At 43.6% G+C, this 22134-nt stretch overlaps 2 protein-coding genes across 4 annotated transcripts in view; one reads left to right on the forward strand and one right to left on the reverse strand.

Annotated features, from left to right (window-relative positions):
• The first annotated feature begins 305 nt into the window (after positions 1 to 305).
• CHAC1 (ChaC glutathione specific gamma-glutamylcyclotransferase 1) lies at positions 306 to 2808 on the forward strand. Its single transcript, XM_066321215.1, has 3 exons — positions 306 to 558; positions 643 to 678; positions 954 to 2808. The coding sequence occupies exons 1-3, from the start codon at positions 313 to 315 to the stop codon at positions 1383 to 1385; spliced, it is 714 nt and encodes a 237-aa protein (XP_066177312.1). The 5' UTR covers positions 306 to 312; the 3' UTR covers positions 1386 to 2808.
• A 12101-nt stretch (positions 2809 to 14909) lies between these two features.
• The window catches only part of INO80 (INO80 complex ATPase subunit), a 65219-nt gene continuing 57994 nt past the window's right edge, over positions 14910 to 22134 (reverse strand). For 2 of the 3 annotated variants that reach the window (XM_066321217.1, XM_066321218.1), the window contains exons 31-36: positions 21274 to 21376; positions 20636 to 20724; positions 19721 to 19876; positions 18509 to 18668; positions 17483 to 17692; positions 14910 to 16886 (exon numbers count right to left, since the gene is read on the reverse strand). In XM_066321217.1, coding sequence (XP_066177314.1) covers positions 16669 to 16886; positions 17483 to 17692; positions 18509 to 18668; positions 19721 to 19876; positions 20636 to 20724; positions 21274 to 21376 — 936 coding nt within the window. In that variant the 3' untranslated portion in view covers positions 14910 to 16668. The remainder of the gene's footprint in view (positions 16887 to 17482; positions 17693 to 18508; positions 18669 to 19720; positions 19877 to 20635; positions 20725 to 21273; positions 21377 to 22134) is intronic. The other variant, XM_066321219.1, reaches the window with a different exon arrangement.

The raw sequence follows: 22134 nt of genomic DNA on the forward strand, positions 1-22134 counted from the left end.
GCCCGCCCATTCCACCTCAGCTTCTCCCTTTTGGGCACGGCGCGCTCTGTTCCAGCGGTCTCTGGGTTCTGGCAGCGCCTGATGCCCTGGCATCCCCAGGCAGGAATCTCGCACCCAGCGCGGCCGGACAGGCGACCCCTGGCCGGGCAACCCCGCCTGACGCAACCCGCGCCCGGCTTTGCCCCACTTGCGGCTCGGCGAAACCTCCCGCCCTCGTTGCATCACCCGTGCCGGGCGGGGCGGGGCGGGCGGCCCGGGCCGCCTTTAAAGCGCCGCGGCGGCCGAGGCGCCCCACGAGCCCGCAGCCGCGACATGAAGCGAGACCCGCAGCGCCCCGAGGAGCGCCCGGAGCCGCCGCGGCCGCTGCTCTCCTCGCCCTGCTCGCCCTCGGGGCAGGAGGAGGGCGCGGAGCTGGCGGCGCCCGTGTGGATTTTCGGGTACGGCTCGCTGGTGTGGAGGCCGGGCTTCGAGTTCACGTCGCGCAAGGTCGGCTTCATCCGCGGGTACAGCCGCCGCTTCTGGCAGGGGGACACCTTCCACCGCGGCAGCGAGAAGATGGTAAGGGAGGGGGGAGGCGGCGGCGGGGGGCGGCGGGCCCGCGGCTCGGCTCGGCTCTAACGCGCTGCCCTGTCTGTCCCACAGCCCGGCCGGGTGGTGACGCTGCTGGAGGACTGCGCGGTGAGTACCGGGGGCGCTGGGGGCTGCCGTGGGCGGGGGGAGGCCGCGGCATCACCTGGAAAGGTGTGGCGGCAGCCGGGTGCTCTTGAGCCCCGCCGGGATTGTGGCTGGGGGGGGGGGGAGGGGGTGTGCGGTGTGTTACCCTTCTCTGCCCTCTGATCAGTTGTGCGGAGACTCCCCGGAGTAAAGGAGCCTTGATTTGAAACATTAGCGGGCGGCTGGATAGGCCACTGCAGTTACAGCATCCTGTAACCACCTCGCTCTTTCACTTTTAGGCGTGCACATGGGGTGTGGCCTATGAAGTCCGTGGGGACCAAATTGCTGCATCGCTCGAGTATCTCAACATGCGAGAAGCTGTCCTGGGAGGATACGACACCAAACTGGTGAAGTTCCACCCTCAGGAGAAAGATGCAGAAGAACCCATCCTGGCTCTTGTCTACATTGCAACACCCCAGAACCCTTCTTACCTTGGCCCAGCATCCGAAGAAGACATTGCAGCTCAAATAATTGTCTCAAGTGGTTGTGCTGGCCATAACATTGAGTACTTGCTGAGACTGGCAGACTTTATGCGCTACTTCTGTCCTCAAGCAGAGGATAAACATCTCTTCTCCATCGAAGAGGCTCTTATTTCCATCCTTCCCTGTCTATACTACACAGAGGAGTCTCTAGAAGAAACTGCAAGTGTGCCTCAGAAGTCTAAGGGTTGAAATAGGAAATAGGACACTTTTTTTTTTTTTTTTTTTTTTTTTTCCCCAGGGTTCAATAGAAGGGACATAAGGGAGAAGAAAGCAATGGGGACAATCTTAACTCTGGTAAAATATACTGGACTGAGTGACTAAAGGGAGAATTAGAAAGTAGGTGGGGAGGGTGGAAGTGGAGAGTAAAACATTTGCCATAGGACTTGCAATTAGTACCTGTCACACTCCTTATATGTACCCATCACTGCTTTCTATATGGAGAGCTGGAATCTTCACAGGAACTCTGCTTTGTAACACTTGCTTCTGGGAGCCAAACCTGAGGCACTCATTTTCTTTAGAGAAAGAGACTCATCTATTCTGTGTACTTTCTCTTGTTTCTTTTATTTATTTTCTTTTTTTTTTTTTTTTTTTGAAGACTAGTTGAGCAGGACTTGACTAGGTTTAAGCAGTATATGTGTAATTCTACCTCAGACTGGCAAAAAGCTGCTTGAGAGGTGGTGGAGACTTTGGCAGATTCTGCCAAATAAAAGCCTTTTTTTCCTCCTGCCTTGTCCCACCTCCAGTACAATGACCTGACACTAAATTTTAGAAGGTTTGTGCAATATGAAGTGAACAGGCCTCTTTATGCTCTTGTGGATCCTACTTCCTTATGTTGTGAAGGATCACAGTAATGCACTTATTTTCTAAAATGTCATAGTGTATTTATTATGTGTTCTATTTCGTCTTAGGAGGGGTATCTAAACTATTCACATGTCAGAGCGGTATGCAGCCCACATTCAACCTTGCATTTGTGCCTTCTAGTTTTAAATCTGTTTTCTTAGGAGCTAAGCCTGCTTTAATGACAAGCTTTTTTCCAAGCTTCACTGTCCTTGTGCTGCTCCAGATATAACTGACACTGTAAGAAATGGTCCTGCCTGTGTGGGAAGCCTGTGCTGCCTGCAGGAAAGCTGAAAGGATGCAGGAGAGTTTTAACTAGCCCTGTACTGGGTGAACCTCTGGTGCTTCAGGATGATGTGGGTTTCTGTAGAAGCATTTGAGGGTTCTAGTTCCATACAGGGGTGTCTGTCTGGCACGCTTTCATTTGACTGCAGAGGACCATGACTGAGCATACTTGTAAGCCTGTGAGCTGCTGAAAAGCCTTTCTTGATCACATTAAGCAGGAGGCACTGCTGTGAGCTCAAATTTTTCAGCTCCACATATTAACAGCATGAAAACCCACAGTATTTTGTGAGAAAACTGCTGCTACTGCAACTGCAGCAAAACAGCTCTTGAGAGCTAACCCCTGGGACTGTTGACTCCTCCCAAATACCATGTGTTTTTTTAATTATGAAAAAGGCCAGGGACTGTTTGTATTACTGTGGCTTGTATGCATATGAAGTGGTACGGTGCTGTGCCCAGTAATAAAACAAACTGACAAAGTCAGTCTCATGTACTTTGGTGTTGGTCTTTTTCATTATGGACTTAAGAGTTCAAACTAAGAAGTCTGGGGTTTGGGGGTTTTTTGTTTGGTTTTTTGTTTGGTTTTGGTGGTTTTTGTTTTTTTTTTTTAATTTTTGTTTTTGTTTGGTTTTGTGTTTTAATAGTGATTTTTGTTTGTTTTTGTGAGTTTTAAATCGTAATTTTTTTTAAACAAAGCCTTAACTGCTAATGCTGCTGAAGTTCTTACAGATTTTTTTTGTGGTTTTGTTTTTGTTTTTTTAAATCATTTTGCTGCTGAGCAGCTTGCCTCTGCCAAATCTAATGGAAGAACCTGGTTGATTCTTTCCGTTTAAGAAAAGGGGATTCAGTGACTTTCTCTTTCCAGCTCTGTTGATTGTGGAGTGCTGGTACTGACAACAGACACAAGCCAGCCTTCCAAACCCTGCAGGGCAGGCACAGAAATGTAGTTCTTCCTTGGCAGGTCAAAGGATTTTCATTCTGAGTATAATCTGGCATTGCTGTTTCCAAGAAGTAATAGTGGATGGGCAAGAAAGTGCAGCTGCAGCCAGACCTGCTGGCTGCAGTAAGGGAGTCGGATATTTTTCTTCTGCCTTGTGCCCCACGTGGTCTGTACAGGGGTAATGTGCACATTCCGACTCCTCTAGCTATCAGCACCAGCACATCACTTTACCTAGCAGTATAACCTGGCTCAAGATTTGAGTGATAGAGTCAAAACTAATTGAAACAACTAAATATACCACTGATTAAAGGCAGTTTAGAGTTTCAAGAATAACAGACTAGAGAAAAGTATGCTTTCACTGTCATATGGAGGCTCTCACGTCAGCTGAGCAGCTGCACCATGGGGACTGAGGTCTCCTCCAGCTGGAAAATCAAAGGGTTAAAGATTGAATTTACCTGCAGAGAAACACTTGCTCACTAGTACAAGATGGGGATCAGATTCCAAAATAACTCCAGATAAAACAAAACCATCTTCACACCTTTCAAATCTTCACAGGCACAAAGATGCTACTGACAGGAATTAATATCAGATGTGCACTGAGCAACTGTATTGCCATTGCACAGGGAGACCCCCTTGCCTTGTCCTGCCTAGCCTGGGTTGAGCACATGATCTTCCACATCTGGTAAAAGATAAGCAGTGAATGCTTGTGAACAACACAGCTGCACTAGGAAAATTCTTTCCGTAGCTGTTCTTCCCTGAAAAACTTCACTGTTTTAAGCACAGGTGCACTATTCCACTGAATGACCATTTTCTTCTCAGGGAGTTCTTTGTAGTGGGCTCCCCAAAAAAGGACCCCATTTTCTCATCAGAAGTGGTGAATATGGCAGCTTGCTGCTGTCACCGTGTCATTGTATCTTCAAGTCAGTAAGATACTGAGGTAATCAGGTAACTTCTTTCTCCCAAAGCTTTTACTGTGTCCTGTGAGTCTGGGAATTGGTCGTGTTTTGGTCAGTTGATGAATTTGAAAGTTTAACATCCCAGATTTGAACTTTGGCCATGTGAGTGAGGAGAAATGGCACTCTGCAACATTCGCTACAGCCCGGACTTTTTACTGCTACACAGAGGTGGGGTTGCTTGCCTCTGATGAACCAAGTGGGAGGAATATAATTGCTGCCTGGAGGCAGGCAGTCTCACAGCCATGGCACTTGGGAGTGCCAGGTCAATGGTGACACACAAAGACAGTGTCCTACCCCAGATCTGTTTTACTATCAGTTTCCTCTCCCCATGCCATGACTTGCCAGCCCAAGTGAAGCAGCTGGCTGTGGGTGCAGCTCCAGCTTCTGGCAGTTCTGCCACTGACAACTGGCCTGGGAAAAAACACTCACCATTGTCAGAGGGTGGGACAACCTGTGTTGCCAGGCACTTCTGGAGATGCTTCCCTATCCAGCTGCTCCCTCCTGCATGTGGAGTTTTCTCTGACTTCCCTATGACAAGCTTGTGCCTATCAGGTCCCCTCACATTAGAAACTGATTGCAATGGAAACATTCACAAGCACTATCAATTGCATATTTCCCAAGTCTAAAACCAGCACAATTAATATGATTTCAGTTCCTCCTTCAGCCTTTTCCATTTTCCTGCCCAGCAGTTCCCACACAGTTCTTGGAACATGGGCCTGAGTCACCATTTCCTTGAGTACACTAAGACAAGACCTACCCAGCTGCTTTGCAGTGGCACGAGCCAACTAAATAAAGTAGATGACAACACTTAATCCAGCCCCAGCCTTCATATGTTAAAGCACTCCTAAGGGCAAATAGTCCTTAAAAGGCAGGGGAAAGGATAAGCAAACTCAACAATATTAAAGGGATTCAGAGAAGACCAACCCAAGAGTAAAAATCTCTGGTTCTTAGATGCTACAGTATCATCACAGTTTCGAGGTGGAGTGTCCAGAGCAGAGTAGACCACACAGGTAAATCTGCTGAAGTGATTTCAGCTTTAGTAAAAATGTAGTTTAAATATAGCATCTGCAAGGTGTTACCTTACCTGTGCTTCAGGTACTTCTCCAGGTCAGGAAATTAATGTAACCAAACTTGTATTTGTGGCTGATGATAATAAATGCATGCAACTTGGCAAAGGAAGGAGGTGGTAGGAGAGGGGAGAGGAGAGGGAACAGACCCTCAAATGGGTGTGAAAGCAGCAAATGCCTTGGTCAAGTCTACCTGAGGAAAATGTACATTTGAGCATCCCAAGAGTGGAGTCAGCACAAACTTTGAAGGCTACCGAGGAGCCAGCTGAGGATCTCAGTCCCAGGAGGAGCTGAAGGGAGAAGGTGGAGTTCTGCTCCAGAAGGAGGGCTTGAGAGGCTCCCTGGGGTTGTGCAGGCTCTCTGTGCTCCATGTGGTGCTCCCAGAGTCTTGAGAGGCTCCCTGTGTGGCAGATAAAGTCTTGCAGGTGGCCTGCAAGTCACAGGGAATGGCACTCACTAGACTTACCATCTGTTAGAGGAACTGCAGCTGGTTGTATGTAGCACAAATTATTCCATATGTGTCAGCTTGCTGCTCAAGAGACACGCTGAAATATGGATTTAATTACCTACAGATGTTTCACAGGCAGAGGAATAGCAAAAAAATAGAACCCCAAAAAAATCTTATCACTGCTCCAGGTCAGTTCCTGCAGCCAGAGCAAGTGAGAGCAGCTGGTGTTCCTCCTGCATAGGCTGTGCTGGCCAGCACTCCCCTGGCAGCTGAGGCGCTTCGTGCACACTGAACACAGGGTGGGTATGTCCAAAAACCACATCTGGCTCAGTAATAGCCTGTTCTTCTGCTCCCACTTCAAGGGAAAAAAAAGCAGGGGAAAGAAAGAGGGTCTAGTGGGTGCACACTGCTCCAGGACAAGGGAGATAGACTTGGATAAAGTATCCAGACACTGTCACCTGTGTGCTTTGACTCTTCTCCATGTAACACATTCCAGATAGTTCAGTGCCAGAATGGGGGCAAAGCTGACACATCCCAAAATCTAGTAGTCAGTCTAGGGTTGAAACTTTTAATGTTTTATCACATTTAGTGCAGTAATTTTAGCCCAAAGGCAGGAGGGAAAACAAATGAGCAGAACTTGGATGGGAGATGTTCCTTGAGTCAGACGTCCTTCTCACTTTGATGCTGCTAGTTTTCAGGACAGGGCACAGACTTCAGTAGCACCAAATCCAAATGTTTTTTTAGAACCTAAGGACTGAGGCAGCATAAAAAAGTGCAGTCCTGGTGCATGACTGAGCAGTGATGTGCCACCAGCACTCAGCCCAGCTCAGTACAGAATCAGTCCCTGTGCATGGGAGGACCAGGAAGGGATTAACAAAATTGATTTACAGTCAGGCTGTGGAAAAACTACACTTGCAGCAAAACTAGCTGCTGCTCAAAGGACTTAGGAATTTCCTACTAACTAGTTGCCTTGTCTTAGGTAAAAACCTCCCTGATTTATACTCTATATTAAAATTATGAGAGAAGCCCCTTGTGGCTTTGAAGGAGCCTTGAGCCCTGGAGGGGAGGGAGGGCGGAAGGAAGTGGGCACTCTGGGCAGCACTGGGGAAGCTCTACATGCTTTGTTTACAAACCCTGTACACTTTTTGTTTGGCTTTTGGATGTGTTTTATCCTTTCTCAACTCCCTTTTCATCTCATCGTAGTGCCAGCCACACTGATGAGTGTTTATGCTTGTGAATTCCTGAAGCACAGCCAGTACCTTGAACTCTAGAGAATGAGACTGAAATAACGTAAAAGGTCAGGGAAGTTCAAAGACAGAGGTGCTGTTTTCCTAGCTGGGGACACCACACTGTTCCCAGACCACGCTGGGCTGCTCTGGGAACACAAGAACAAAGACTTCTCTCTTATGTCCTCCTGTTTATGCTGCTTTTTGCCTCCTTCACCTCACTGTTTTAAAAGGACTCATTTCCATGAAGCTTCAATTAAAACCACCAGGGATCAGTTTGGCCTAAGCCTGACAACTGAAGAGTCACTTGATAGCTATCGGCACTTAAAACGTCTGTCACCAAAGGAAAGGGGAAGTTTTTATCCCACTACCCAAATCCTGCTGGCTCACATAGCAGGAGCAAGACCCAGAGTGCTGCTTTGTCCACAAGCAGGTATCAGCTACTGAGGCACCTGGAAATCTGTCAGAGTTTCACTCACAAAAAGGCAAGTTCAGAGGGTGACTTTTGGAGAGTTTGGAGAGGAGAGGTTTCATGTACCCGTGCTGGTTAGCAAGGCTGACTTTCAGAAACACAATGAGCTGGCTGGGCACGTGCTGGGTATGTGCAGCTCATCTGTGCCCTGCAAGCAGAGAGCTCTGGCACACTGGGCACCTGCCCACGCTTTGCACTTCCAGCGTCTCTGCAGACCAGGGGCTTCCCCACCAGCTGCACACAGCACCATGCCGTGTGCTCACTGGCACCAGGTGCCCTCATCCATGGGTGAAGGGAGGCTAGGGAATGGTCCAGGATGGCGTGAGCACTGGGTTTCACTGTGTTCTGGCCTCAGTTCTCTGCTTTGCCTCAAGTTGAGGCTGTGGACTGAGAGACACCAACAGCACAGACAAGATGGACGTCATTTCACAGACACACATCCAGCCCACTTACAGCAATTATAACCTCGTCTACAAACGAACCGTCTGGGGGGCAACCACAGCCAGCTTGCTGATACTAAACTCTGTCTACACAAACCATACGTGACATTTGAAAACACTTACACAACGAACTGCTAAAAGCAGCTTTTCATCCCCTCCTTGTGTAGACGGTGCACCAGCCTTTCCAAACTCCGAGTCCGCACCGAGGGAGTCCGGATCCCCCGGGAGGGGAGGAGGGAGCAGGTGCCGCCCTGGCCCCCGGGGCTGGCCAGGAAAGGCAGGTGCTGCCCACCTCTGCCCGGCCCGCGGGCGCCTGACGAGCGGCAGCGCTGGCACGTGTGCCACCCCGAGTCACCGCACCAAGCGACAGCCAGCGCGGCAAGTGACCTCCCGGGACTGCGGCTGGCACGTTGTTGGATGTGCTGGAGGTGCACAGGGGTGGGGGATCCAGTTACAGACAGCTGGGGTCAGCAGCTCTGTCCTCTGGGTGCTTCTACTGGCGTCATGGGGCTGATATCTCTCTTATTCTTGTTTTCCAGTGAAGTACGCATTTCTTTAAGTAAAATAGAGCCAAAAGTATGTTTCAAACAGCTAGTAGGCTCTTTGATTATACATAAATCCATTTTAGATTACACATACATTCATTCTTTGCTCTGCTTTATAGGAGTGTGTTTTACTTCAAGTTGTTTCTCTCCACAAACACACAGACCCGTTTTTAGAGAGGGAAAAGTGCAGGAGTGCCCAGCTCCCCACAGCTATGATAGATGCTGCTTTTCATCTTTCCTTTGACAGCAACTGTTAAGAGACTCAATTACCTCTGGACATGTTAGGCAGGAGCCAGATGAAATGTTTTTCCCACTGCTGCACAGCACAGTTGATTCTGGCAGCATTTCTGTCTCTAAACTACATATATATTGAATCTATTCCTAGGAACACATCCTATAATTTGAGGGCAGATGAGCTCAGGACTGAGAAAAAATAGTAACTGTGGGACTAGGCTAATTCAGAATAAATACCCACTCTTCTTTTCCCCGGAGTATTGCTGCCTCATTTCATTTGATGGGAGGATGTTAAAAGTGAGCAGCAGTTCGATTCCTTTTTCTCTTGTATGGTCACGTATTTGTTTACGCCTTTATGCACACAAATCCAGGGGGACTATTCCCCACTTTGACTTTTCTCTGGCAAATCACAATAGCAACATCTGCATATCCCTGTGACACCTTGGAAAGCTTAAATTTCTCTTCATGAGACATTTGTGAAGAGGTGTAATTTCTATTGTACAGATGGGGAGCTGAGACATCAAGAATATGATTTCAAAAGCGTCCAGTGACTTTCAAAGCACATTATGCAATATTGAGGGATGATGTTTTTTTCAGAGTACTTGGAACTGTACATTGTGTGTTCAGTGATACCACACTGGAAAAGAGATAAGTGTGTGCTCCTGTAATCAGCACTACATCCTGATGCAAACATGCAAGAGTCATCTCATATTTTCATGAAAACTCTCATGTTTGCATTTTTTTCAGTGAGGATCTGTGTGGTTGCAAGTTTAATGATTTGTTCTCAGCATTCTTACACTTTCACATACCAAAGCAACTAAAATTTAAGCTCAGCAGAGAAACATTTTTATATAGCTTGAGATGCTTTTGCTTTATAGGCATCACTCAAATTTCTTGCAGTATCTAAAGCTCTTTTACCTGCTGACAGTTCCAAACTTCTCATTTGTCTTGATTCCTGTAACATCTCAAACATGAGATCTGGTCTAAATTAAACATTTAAACAACATTACTTTTCCCATATGCTATCAATTATATCACTGCAAGGCAGAACTGGGCTTCTTTTATCTGTCTGTCAATATTCTTCCAAACCAGTTCTCACTCTTGGTATTTATTTGATTCCAGACAGACACAATGATACAAAGGACAGCAAACTGCAGTGAAACTAAATGACATTAATTATACAATATATACCCCTGATTGCATATGCTAACAGCAAGTTATCAAAGCCAGGGAAGCTGAAATGGTCATGATTGATTGTTTCAACTCAAAATCATATAAACCAATTCAAAGTAGCCAATAAAAGGAATTGTCAGGATTTCCAGTCCCAAGTCAACACCGTTTTAGAAACCACCTTGTGCATTACAGCATCACAATGTCAGTAAGCATCCAGTTAGTCAATTGGAATTGATCTGAGTGTCAAATTACTAAAATACTAAGAAAAAAATATTTTTTGTGCTAACCAGATTCAATAAATATCTCAGTAAAATTTGGACTGCAAGTTAGTTACAGTAATTTCTTCCAAACTCTGAACATGCAGAAAATGATGAAAGACTGCAGTCATCTGAACAAACAGACATTGTGAAGCTGACTTACTGTGTCAGGGGCCCTTGAAATCCAGAGACTGGAATATCCCATTATGTACCTTTAGAGCTATTTCAAGATCCACTTCAACAAAAATAGTGTCCCTACCCATGGCAGGGAGTTTGAAACTAGGTGATATTTAAGGTCCCTTCCAACCAAAACCATTCTATAGTTCTACAAAATACCATAGTACTATGATTGTAAATAATATTAAATCAAAGAAAAATCTAGATTAAATGGCAAGAAGAGGGAGGTCTGCAGGAATGCAAATGTTGTTCAAAAAAGTGTTCACATTAACTCTACGGAAAGATCAGGAGCAGCAAGAAAAACAAAACTCAGAAGGGCCCTCCCATTAGAACTCACCAGATGCATGAAGTAACCCCCCAAAACAGGTTTTTGGCTGTTAGTTTTCAAAGTTCTCTGAAGGTTCATATAGCCTGAACATCTCTTCTGTTTCCCCTGCTTGCAAAGGCAAACGTGGGAGCTTTGTCACAGACAATGAAGTGTCACTCAAGGGTGTGTCGGGCCACGTGCCATTGCATTTACTGTGCAGAAGCACGCTCCGCTGATCAGCACGTCGCTAATTGCAGTCACACGCCAAAAGCTTAATGTAGTTTAAAAAAAAAACCAAAGCAACATTCAGCCAACTACGTGTGAAATTTGCTGACTCTCCCATTTAAAAAAAAAACCCATCAGCCTTCCATAGGCTGAGTGAAATATAGACAGGCACTCTGCGCTGCCGCTTCCAACTGACTGTGGGGAGGGCAAGGGCTGCCAAAGGTGACTGCTTTGGAAGCACTTCTGTGAGGAACTCAGATGGGTTTAGACCAATCCTGATACAAGTTTTGACTCAGCAGTGGAGGAAAGTTACTTGAATTACAGAAGGCTGTGAATTAGGTAACAGTTATTCCCAGCAAACACAAATGTTCTTCCTCAGCAAAGAGCATACCTGGGAGAGGAGTTCTCCGGGAACATTGTTGAAGAACAAGCAGCATAAACCCACTTGTCTATACGCAGCAGCTGCAACACTCTAAAATCTACTCACTAAACTGAATAAAAATGAATGTTTCTGTGTTTGAGCTCTGCTGTAACATCAAGAGAAATTGTAACACCACGCTTGAAAAGAAACCTGAAGGACAGTCACCTGAAAGACAGGTGACATCTTACCATGGTATGGAGGGAGGGCTCCCACTTGTGATGTATTTCTTCCTAGAGGAAGATCCATTTAGGAAGTTAACATGTAGGGATACATCTGAGGAACTATAGGAATAGATGAGAGGTGAGATTAACAGGATTTGCTTCACCCAATAGGAGAGCATTTCTTAAACACATCTTGAGAAGAAAGCTGCTAGTTTCTTGTTATGAATAATAAAATTTAAATAAATTTAACAAATAGTGCAAAAATCAGTTTTGTGAGACAATCCAAAGCAGCAGTAAATTTCCAAGTGATTTCTAATCTCCGAGCAACAGTGAGTTTTTCTCTTATGCTTATCTTTAACTTAATTCACAGTCCTCACAACAGAGGTGCAAGGCATAAGGGTCATGCATTTAAAAGTTAATACTTTGGACAGAAGCATTTCCCCAACCAAACATAAGCATTGAAGAAACACTTGGGTCTTAAAAAGAGTTGGATAAGGTTGAGGACAGGGAGGAAATAAACAACTGCTTGCAAAAAACAGTTGCAGAGATGACAAGGGAGACTGTAGTGCTTGGATGTTTAGCAGCGCTCATGGTCGCCTGTTAAATACAGCAGACCTAACAGAACAAGAATACTGACAAAGGAAGAGACAGTCCACAGGAAACTCAAGAAGACCAAGTGGTGTTCCAATGTTTTCTTCCCCTCCGTGTTCCAATGTTTTCATCCCTCATTCTATCAGGGATGCTCATCAGCAGAGGAAGGAAGGAGTCATTGTTTCATACCTGAGTACTGAAACACTTCCTCATGCTTAGGATGCAAAAGAATTCCCTCATATGCCCCAAGAACAACATTCTATAAATAGAGTACAGTACAAAATGCCTGGAAGGCCCATTAGCTTTGGAGTAACTACACTTTTCTGAAGGGGTAGGCAGGAATGAAGAGAAGGCTGAAACTGGAGGAAACCCAATTCATCTTATCATGCATACCTCCATTTCAAGAGGCACTTGCTGGATGCTTTTCAGAGGAGCACATGCTAATGTGAGTGCTACAAGAACATCTTGTTTACTCTACAGATCTGCTGGCTGAATCTGAGAGCTGGGCCACGTGAATTGTCTTAATAGATGCTCCCGAGAGAAAGGCTGAATCATCCCTTCCCCTCTCATTCACTCTATGCAACTGGTGCAGGCTGCAAATAAAAAATAAATCCTTCACAATTCTAGGAGCATAAGATAATACCTTTATTTTAGTACATATGTCTCAGGGTATACTTTACATGCAAGCAGCATCCTTTTGGGTAGAGAGCTACAAATTGTTTTCCAGCCACTCCCAACAGAAATTTCCAGAGGACAGGAGGGCGTGCGCCACCATCCCTCCCCAAGCAGGAAGGGGAGCACAAGACATGCCTGTAAGGCTCCCTGAGAGTTAAAATGTGTGTTGCAGACTGGAGAGTTAACAAAAAAAAGGGAGGCAGAAGTGAGAAGCTGTAAGTCTGTCTGGGAGCAGAAGCTAGCTCACTCCACTGAGGAGACCAGGACAGGACATGCAGTGCAGTGGTCACAGGGCAGCACTTCCCAAATTACACTGTTCCACATCCTGCTCCAGAGTGATTTTATCAATTGTGCTCTTCCTCCCCTCAGCTGCAACTCGGCTGCTCCTGAGCTACAATCAAAGTGGTGCAGATCCCTATTCCTGCTGCATGGAGCCTTTCCCACTGAGCTTTGCATGCCTCCCCCCGGGAAATGCTGCTGAAGGAAATACTTTGGGGCTATGGAAATAAAGCAAGATACAGCTCTAGGCAGACAAGCAGCTTTCTACAAAGGGGACACAGGACAGTGAAGAGCAGGGACACTGTGGTGGGGAAAGCATGCGACAGAGAGGGGAGAAGGCACAGAAATAACACTACATTTGGACAGTGCAGCAATAATATCCTGAGAATTAAAGCAGTTCCCAGTTCAAATCATCCTGCAGTAACCTGTTCATCTCTTTGCGGGATAAGAAAAGGAAATTTAGTGGCTAAATAAAAAGGACAGCAGACTTGAGCCATAACAGAAAAGAGAAAATGCAGGCTAGGGGACAAAGGGTGTTCTGGGGACCCTTCTGAACTAGACAACCCTTGTAGGCTAAACTACAAAAATGTGTGTCAGGCTGGGACACTGCAACACTTTTGATTTAAGTCCTAACTTCTCAGGACCTAAGAAAATTATCACCTTTAAGGGTCTTCAATAGTAGCATTGATCAGTGAACTGTATTTAACAGTTTTATAGTAATTAGTGAGTAAAATGCTATAATCAACTAGCATGATGAATACACAGCACTCCCAACATCACCCAAACCATAGTGACAGCTATTTCACCATTCCACCTCAATACACAAAAATCAGTTCATTCAAACATTGTGTCCACCTTCAGCAAATACCTTATCTCTCGGAGTAAGGTGACTTTCTCTACCATTAATCATGTAAGTGCATAACATATAGCTGGAGTGAAAAGATGCTCAGAAGAAATGATAAAGAACAAAGCTTCAGCGTGCACACCCATTTGCTCACTTCAACTGAAGTGTTCCCCAGGTATTGATTACAAAACTACTTCCACCTTCTTAAGAATAATTCCTAGTCTTTGTCTTTTTACAGCACTACTTCCTTCCCCAAACCAAGAAATTAGACTAGGACAGCCATAACATTACAGAATCTTTTCTCTTATGGTGCATAGTACCAAGAATGTTGAAATTGAATGTCAGTTCATTTATTTTACAACTACATTAGATCTTCCTGAACTTCTCAGCCTGACACAAACTGTGCAAGTAGACGGGCTACCACTGCTTTTGCCACAACTTGTGATGTAATTCGCTGTTTGTCTTGAAGATTAAATGATTTAAAATATGTTTATTTTATTTATGCTATGTTAAATATATTTAATAATTTATCGTATAAATATATTATAAATACATTTATACTCTTAAATACATATTTTATTGTTATATTTATCAGTGTTTTAAAGATAAATGATTTAATCTTCCAAAAGTATAGGATGTGACAGTACATATTACATTTTCGTAAGCTTTTAAAATTATAAATTTTTTTTTCTCTCCACTTTGGATTATAAATTAATGCAACTGTCTAGCCGTTTGGAGATCAAGACTGCATTTAAAAAAAGTCCTTTTAACTCCCACTGGAAAGAAAGAAAAAGGAAAAGAAAAGAAATAATTATAAGAGAATGATGTCTCAACAATCAACTGTATGAACTGAACCACTGAAGTTCAGGTACTGCAAAATTACATATATTATAGTTCCTTCTGTTTTCTTGTGATCTGCTGCACACTTACTCCAAAATATATTATGAGGTAATCAGTGAATACAAGCATGGGAGAAGGGTACAGTTGTAACTGAAGGTGTTACAAACATGATACTTGGCAGAGCACAGACACTCTAGAGCTTTACACTGAGCAGCGTTTGTCTCCAGAAGCACTTCCAGATGCACACCCCTCCATGCTCTCTTCCCTAATCCTCTCATTCATACAGCTACATGCATAAAAACCACAAAGACACTGATTTACATAAAATTATCTCACTCCATTTTATTTAAGATTTTCTCCTCCAGTTAGTAAAAGAAAGATGTGTCTCTCTTTATACATATGTACAAGTTCAGTTACAAAAATAGACAGCACATTCAAAGAGAAAAAAAGGCTTGGCATTTGTCTGATTCCCTCTAAATATCATATATACATGTGAATAGAAGGGGAAGGGGGAAGTCTTCATGAGTTAATTAAACATCACCTCCCCCTCAATTATCCCCTGCAAATCTGTTCAAAAATCAATCTAACTAAACTCAGTTCTGCTATTTTCAGGTGTGCAAATTAGAGGCAGAACCAACAGGAAGCACTCGCTCTACACTGTAGGACGCCAGGCAAAGGATTTGGGGTCAGAAAAAAATTATAATAATAATAAAAAAATCATCTTCCACTGTCACAGCCCAGTCCTGCAACTCAACTTGCTTCTCTCAAGGGATGAAAGTGCCCCGGCAGGATAGCCTCTTAATTCAATGTGTGAGACAGAACAACTGTCCCACACCTAAATCTCAGTGCAATGCAGACAACGCTTACAGCAAAGCAAGGGGCTACGGGCAGGGTTTGTGCATCAAGAATGGGGAAGGAGCAACCAGGGAACAAGAACATGGATGGGTGCTGGCAGCACTGCCTTCTATCAGCCTCATGGGACACGGCTACCGCCCGCAAACTGCGGTGAACTCAACCACGCCAGGATGTGTGATGATCACAAAGATGAAGGAAAAACACATTGTAAGAACAGTCAATGGGATGGCTGGGATATGAGACAATTTTTTTTCCCAGGATTTGGCTGGAAGAGGGAATGGCACAGTTCTCTTTCTCTCTCTCAGGACTGTTTTCCATTGCTCCTCTCATAGCACTGCAAGGTGCAGATCCATGCTCTGCTACGGCATGGTGAGAGAAGCAGCACAAACTCCTCCCCAGCACTTGAGTTTTCCTCCTCAAGATTTGTACAAATACAACATTATTTTGCTTCTAAGCTTTTAAGAGTTCTGTGCACCTCAAAAATGAGAGAACTCATTCTGAACATGGTGAGTGTTTGTGCTGATGAGAACTCTGAAATGCAAACCAATCACTGGCCTGTGGTTTCTTCCACTGTGTGAAGCAGAGGCTGTGCTACTGCTCTCACAAGGCCTGACAGCACTCCCTGTATTCTGCAGCTCTGAACATCTTCCTGACAAATGGTGCTGAAAAGAGTCTGCTCCCTGGAAACCACCTGAGACACCTTCCTCTGAATTTCAAGTCTTTAAAGAACCCAGAGACCCACACCAGAAGAACCCAAGAATTTTTCTGATCACACATCATCTTCAACATAGCCCCCAATTACTCCTGCATGTTCACTGACCAGCTGCCAGGACAGAAATGTCTTCTAACTCTACAGGATTCTCCTGGGGTTCAGATACTGATTTCGTAAGACAAAATTAATGCTGGGCTCCACCTCAGGCTACAAGAGAGGAAGTATACTGGTGTGACTTCAAGCACACACAGCTGCAGGATATTGCAAGCAGTAGTTGGACACTTTCTTACCCCAGACTCCCTTCTCTCCTTGCAGTGCCTGCAAAGATAGTTTTTTGGAATACATAATCAAAGTGCTCACATCAACCACCCACTCCCATTGTGCTTTGATTTTCTTTCCACACACGTGCTGGACAGCAACAAGGCATTTGTTAGCATGCCTTCAACTGGCAGGGTGGTCTACTCTGAAAGCCAACACAGCTCAGACAAGCTTTGGGGGTTCAAAATTACTACCGACCACCTGAGGGGTGGGCACCTTTGCTTTGCTTCCGAATTGAAGTTTCTGATATGAGACTGCTGGTCAGGTTTAAACTTTTGGGGGTCCCACAAACACTGTTTCCTTTGCTCAAAGGGGAGCTCAAGGGAGAGGAGGCGCTTGAAGGTCCAAAATCTGCAAGTCCGGAAGGCCGAATGATTGCTGTTTGTAGAGGGCTACTTGCAGACATGCCTAGCAACAGAAAAGAGAATCACATTCTACATGAGTGTATTATTCCACCTGTGGTTCTTCAACAGCAGACAATGTATTAATAATCAATCCTAATACTACTCTGTATTCATGACTTATGACAATTCAATAAAGAGGGATGTCCTTAAGATATAAAACATCTTACAGTTATACCCTGGGCTATCTTCAGCTGGTGTAAAGCTGCAGCTCAATCATCAGTTTAGCAGGTTTTGCTACGCGATACTGTAACTTCAACATGACGCAATACAGGAAAAGCACATGGCATGAACAACACTATCTGATCTGTCTGAACACCACATTAAAAATAACCCCAAACCTACAAAAAAACCAACAGAAAAAATATTTGGTATGAGATAATTCTAAGGGCAGACAAAACTCAAGGTCATCTGAGGTAAAACTAGCTATCCTCTCACACCCTTACCATGTCACACTTCCGTATTGCCTGCATCTCAGAATATAATGGACAAGTAATACCAACCACACTTTTAACACTTTTAAGCTATCTCCTGACGGGCTGTAAGCAGCCATCACACAAGCTCAGGCTGGCTGTGCTCTGGGCAGCCTGGTGCCCCACGTACCTTTGGAGACGTTGTACCCGTAGGCTGCGTACGCTGCCGCAGAGGCCGCCGCTGCCCCCGCCTTGGCCCCTGCCATCGCCGCTGCGCTCCCTGCTATCGACTTCCGGCTCCTGCCTTTCCCAGTGCCACCTTTGGAGCCACCTTTGGGACGACCTCGGCTTCGACTTGACTGGCCTCTCGCAGCGAGAGATGGATCTTGCATTGAAACGCCTGAACAAGGACAGAATGTTAAAACTGTGACTCACAGTGTTTCACATGCCTCACAAGTGGGTGCAGCATCAAAGCTGCCTACCAGTTACATTAATACTGTTTCTATGTGGCATTTACAGTAACAGGGATACTGTGAGCAAGAAGCGGCCTCATGAAAAGAAATTATGTATACAAAGCTTCACTCTTCAGCAACAGTATCATATTAACTGCAACACTTGTATTATTATGAATCCAACCTACAAAGAGGTGGAGGATTCCCAGTTCTACTTCAGGATGATGCACTTTCTTATTTGAATATTGAGATGCAGTTATCCTCCATCTGCCATCTCTGAAGAAACTCAGCAAGAACTATGATTCTACTTATTTCATTGTGGAAAACCACAGTAACTAAAACCACTGGACATTACTTAAAACTACATTACACTTGAAAGAATTTACTCCAACACCCCACTGGAGATAGAGAACTAATTATTAATGCAACACCAAATTCAAGGAAAAGCTTACAGAGTAATAGTTCTGTGGCTGTATGTAATTTGGTTAAAAACTTAAGGGAAGGAGAGCTCTCCCTAACATAGGAACAAAGGACACAATGTTTTGAAATAACTAACACAGAAAAGAGGTAAGTGTGGTAATGACAGACTATAAACAGACTTCCTATCAAATCAGAAGTAACTTCACAATGGAAAGGCAATTATTTTCCCCCTAAATCTTGACAACCCTTCATATAGCCTGGATAAAATGCAGAAAACTATCACTTAGCCATGCAAAGTCAAGGTTTAATAAACATCAGTAATCAATCAAGACAAGAGTACTGACCATTCACAGTGTCTGAAACTGAGCCAGTAATGGAAGCAGGAGAGTTTGTTGCCCTTGACTGAGGTGCTGAAGAAGCTGGATCATCCACAATCACAAGCATATCATTACTGCTCTCATCGGGAGGGATAGAGCCCATATGTAATTCACTGCTGATGGATATCTAAACGTGACAGAGAACAAAGCCATTAGCTTCTCAGGTTAGGAAAGGGTACAAAAATACTAAGATCTTCAAAACCTATACAATCCCAAGTAATTGGTACTCATTCTTTCCCATTTTCTCTACAATAGCAGCATGAGCATGATACATCATCTGCCTGATCACATCACACTTTATTTACATGCTGAGCAGCAGTAAAGACGTCCACTTGCTATTTAATTTCAATTCATGAAAATACGTGTTAAGTTACGAAGCAAAAGACTAATGGGCTCAGCAGAGATGTAAGTAAAGTGCTGTTCAACTGCATTATCAACTGCAAAAGAGAAAATAGGATTCTTAACCGAGTACCACTGCTAACAAAAATCTTGATCAATAAAGGAACACTACAATACAGAAATCCTAATTGACATGGCACATTTGCTGCTAAAACCAATTTGCAATTCTTTACACACAGATGAAGGAAAATAAGATGTGTGGCACTGAGAATTTTTTATTTAAATTCCAGAGGAGAAAAATCACAGTAATTCAGAACCCGATGCAAGTCAGGAAGCAGAGATGAAGACACAGATGTGGCTAGTAAGGGGTACTTAAAAGAATGTCAAGGAGCTATTTGAGGGATACTGTTTGGCTCAGCAGCAGAGTGTCTTTGCTATGGAATATATTGGTATGGGAAAGGGCACATGGTTATAAATGTGAGCATGAGAAAGGCAGGAAAAAGGGACAAGAAAGTGGGACTCCAGTTAAGAGTGGAAAAATTTCATGGACTGGAAGGGAGCAAAGTCAGGGCATAAATCCACTGTAACAAAAGGGAGGTAGAGAATGAAGGAAGGGGGGAATAACAGAATGTCAAATAACATGAGGAGCTCTAGGACAGCTTAGTAGCAGCTGTTCACTTTCAATAAACTATTTTCATTTGCATGGTTCACCTTTAAGGCACATCACTTCCCCACACACTCAAAGCTCTACAAGAGCTAAAGTAACAGACAGCAAGAATCCTGGAAGATGTAGGGCCACAACTGAAACAGTATGTGGGTTAAAGCAGCAGTGAGTCTTACCTCACTGAAAGGACTGGGCATGGCAGAGTCTACACTAATGAAAGAGTCATCCCCATCAGCAGACAGGTTGGAGTTATCAGCTGAGGGAACAAATGGGATCACAAGGTTCATGTTCTCTTTCTTCCTCTTCCCGTCCAATTCATCTTCCTTCTTCTTCTGAAATAAATGAAATAATACCAGGGATGAAAAGGCAATGAAACAGAAGAATGGGAACAAGCAACCCAAGATCTCAAAATCCAGTGCAGTATTTTAACTCAAGGAATGCCCCATGAAGAATTTCTCAAAACAAGTTTCTGAAGGATATGGTAACAGATCCCCTAAATGCTCCTTCTTTAGATTTCAGAAGGGGTATTTTTTGTTTTTCTCCATAAAATAGCTGGAATGATGGAGTATTACTCTTATAAAATTACTTCGATTTCTAGTACCATTTGGAGTGAGCTTGAAATTCTTTACCATTACACAAAATTCCTATTAATTAATGCAAGGCCTCCCTGTCTTAAAAACGCAGAATTTTCATAAACTGGTTTTTAGGGATGCTTTTTAACCAAACTAATCTTCCCTAGTTCCATAGAAGCCTCATAGCTTTATGGGTTTTATCCATGTTTGGTGCTGTCCTTGCAGAACAAAATCTTGATAAAGTCACCAATTTAATGATTGTCAGGTTTGCTTGGACAGGCAGTACTGCCCTATTTTTGAAGTTGCTAATGACTAAAATACAGGTAACTATGCATTACTTATTTTGTAACATCCCTCTCCTGTGTAAGGAACTGCCACAGACTGACTTTCAACAGTGAAGGCAAGAGTTTATTCATTAAGACTGCCTTGGCATAAAATGTTTCCACATTGCCTCACAGTGACCCTGAAGCTCTTCTGGCTCTATCACTGACACATGACAACTTTTCTGTATCTAAATACCTTCTCAGCATATTTTTCCCTTTTACGTTTACGTTCCTTCACACGATTTGTTTCTTCCTGCTGTCTCTTCTCTTCTTGACGCTGACGCACTGTTCAAAAAAAAATACAAAGCTGTCACTGCTGGAAAGATATTTCCTATCCTTCTTTGACTCTCACTAGAAGTTCTAATTCCAACAGAACAGAGAAGAAAAGTCAGTTGTATTGAAACTAAAACACATTGAAAACATTACTCTATTAAAACTATTTGTTTCCAAGTGACTAAAAAGTCTTACAGGGAAATTCTTCTTTTAAGCAACATGAAAGACTATGCCTCTAACTTCAAAAATATGATGAAATACAGCACTTTCACTAATACTTTTCTTGTCATGTCAAAGCTCTGTCATTCAGGAACAATGTAATGATCCTGAATGAGTGCCAATAAAAACTTAATCACACAATCATGTCTCATTCTGCACAATTTCATTCAGCTCAGCAGTGATATCAAACCAGCTTGTACTAACAAGAGCTGGCAATACAAAAAGAGACAGGAAACAGAAGTTGTTATCAGCAGTACATGTGTTTGTAGAGATAAAAACATAGATTTAATAAGGTAATGAAGTGGAAAATGGGGGAATTGCTGAAACACCAATTTCACATACATTTCTTTTCTAGTTCCTCATCATCCAGCAGAAGGCTGACCACTTCTTTTGGCTTCAAGGTGTCAGGTTTGAAATTGCCACCTGAAATAACCATTCGTTGAATCTGGAAGGAAAAAACCAAGGGAAGAAAAATTAGTCAAAGCAGCCATGAAACATTTCTCACTGCCCATCACTGAAAGCCAGCTGCAAAAATTATGCAAGTACATCTCTCCAAGTCAGACTTGATCAAATTCCCCTATCATACCAAAGTTAGTAGCAAAATTTCAGGGTTAGCAACTGAGACAAAAGCAGAGAACTTTCCCTTATGGAAAGTTACATTTTTTTCTCAAGCAGTATGTAATAAAACTACAAATTATAATAGTATTAATAAAAATACTGCTGAACAAAACAAAACAAAGATACAGCAACAGCCCTCTGAAGTATAATTTACCCATTCAAAATTTCAAGTAACTGCACAGAGGATCATGAAGATCACATTCTTAGAGGGTACAACACTTCTAGTCTCCTTGACTGAAAATTCTATCTCCATCCTGAGTCGGTGCTGCAGTTTAAGCAATTCATTTGCCCTCCATTACTACAAATGTATTTAAAATCCCAACAACTAAGAGGAGTTCTAACTTAAGAGAAGAGAACAAGCTTTAACATAAGGCAATTTCAGTGATTTGGATCACCTGCAGAAGGCTACACCTAATTTTCAGGCTGAATTCAGTTAACTTCAGTGCAGTATTTCAGAAAAAATGGTTTCAACAAGGGAAATGCGAATGCATTCAGTTGCTGCAGCATCATGAGCAGCATCTGAGTAAGACGAAAGCTAGAAGAAACTCCAAGTACACAAAACATCTGAATGTTGTATATATTGTA

The sequence above is a fragment of the Sylvia atricapilla genome, chromosome 6, assembly GCF_009819655.1.
Source record: "Sylvia atricapilla isolate bSylAtr1 chromosome 6, bSylAtr1.pri, whole genome shotgun sequence".
Taxonomy (NCBI): domain Eukaryota; kingdom Metazoa; phylum Chordata; class Aves; order Passeriformes; family Sylviidae; genus Sylvia; species Sylvia atricapilla.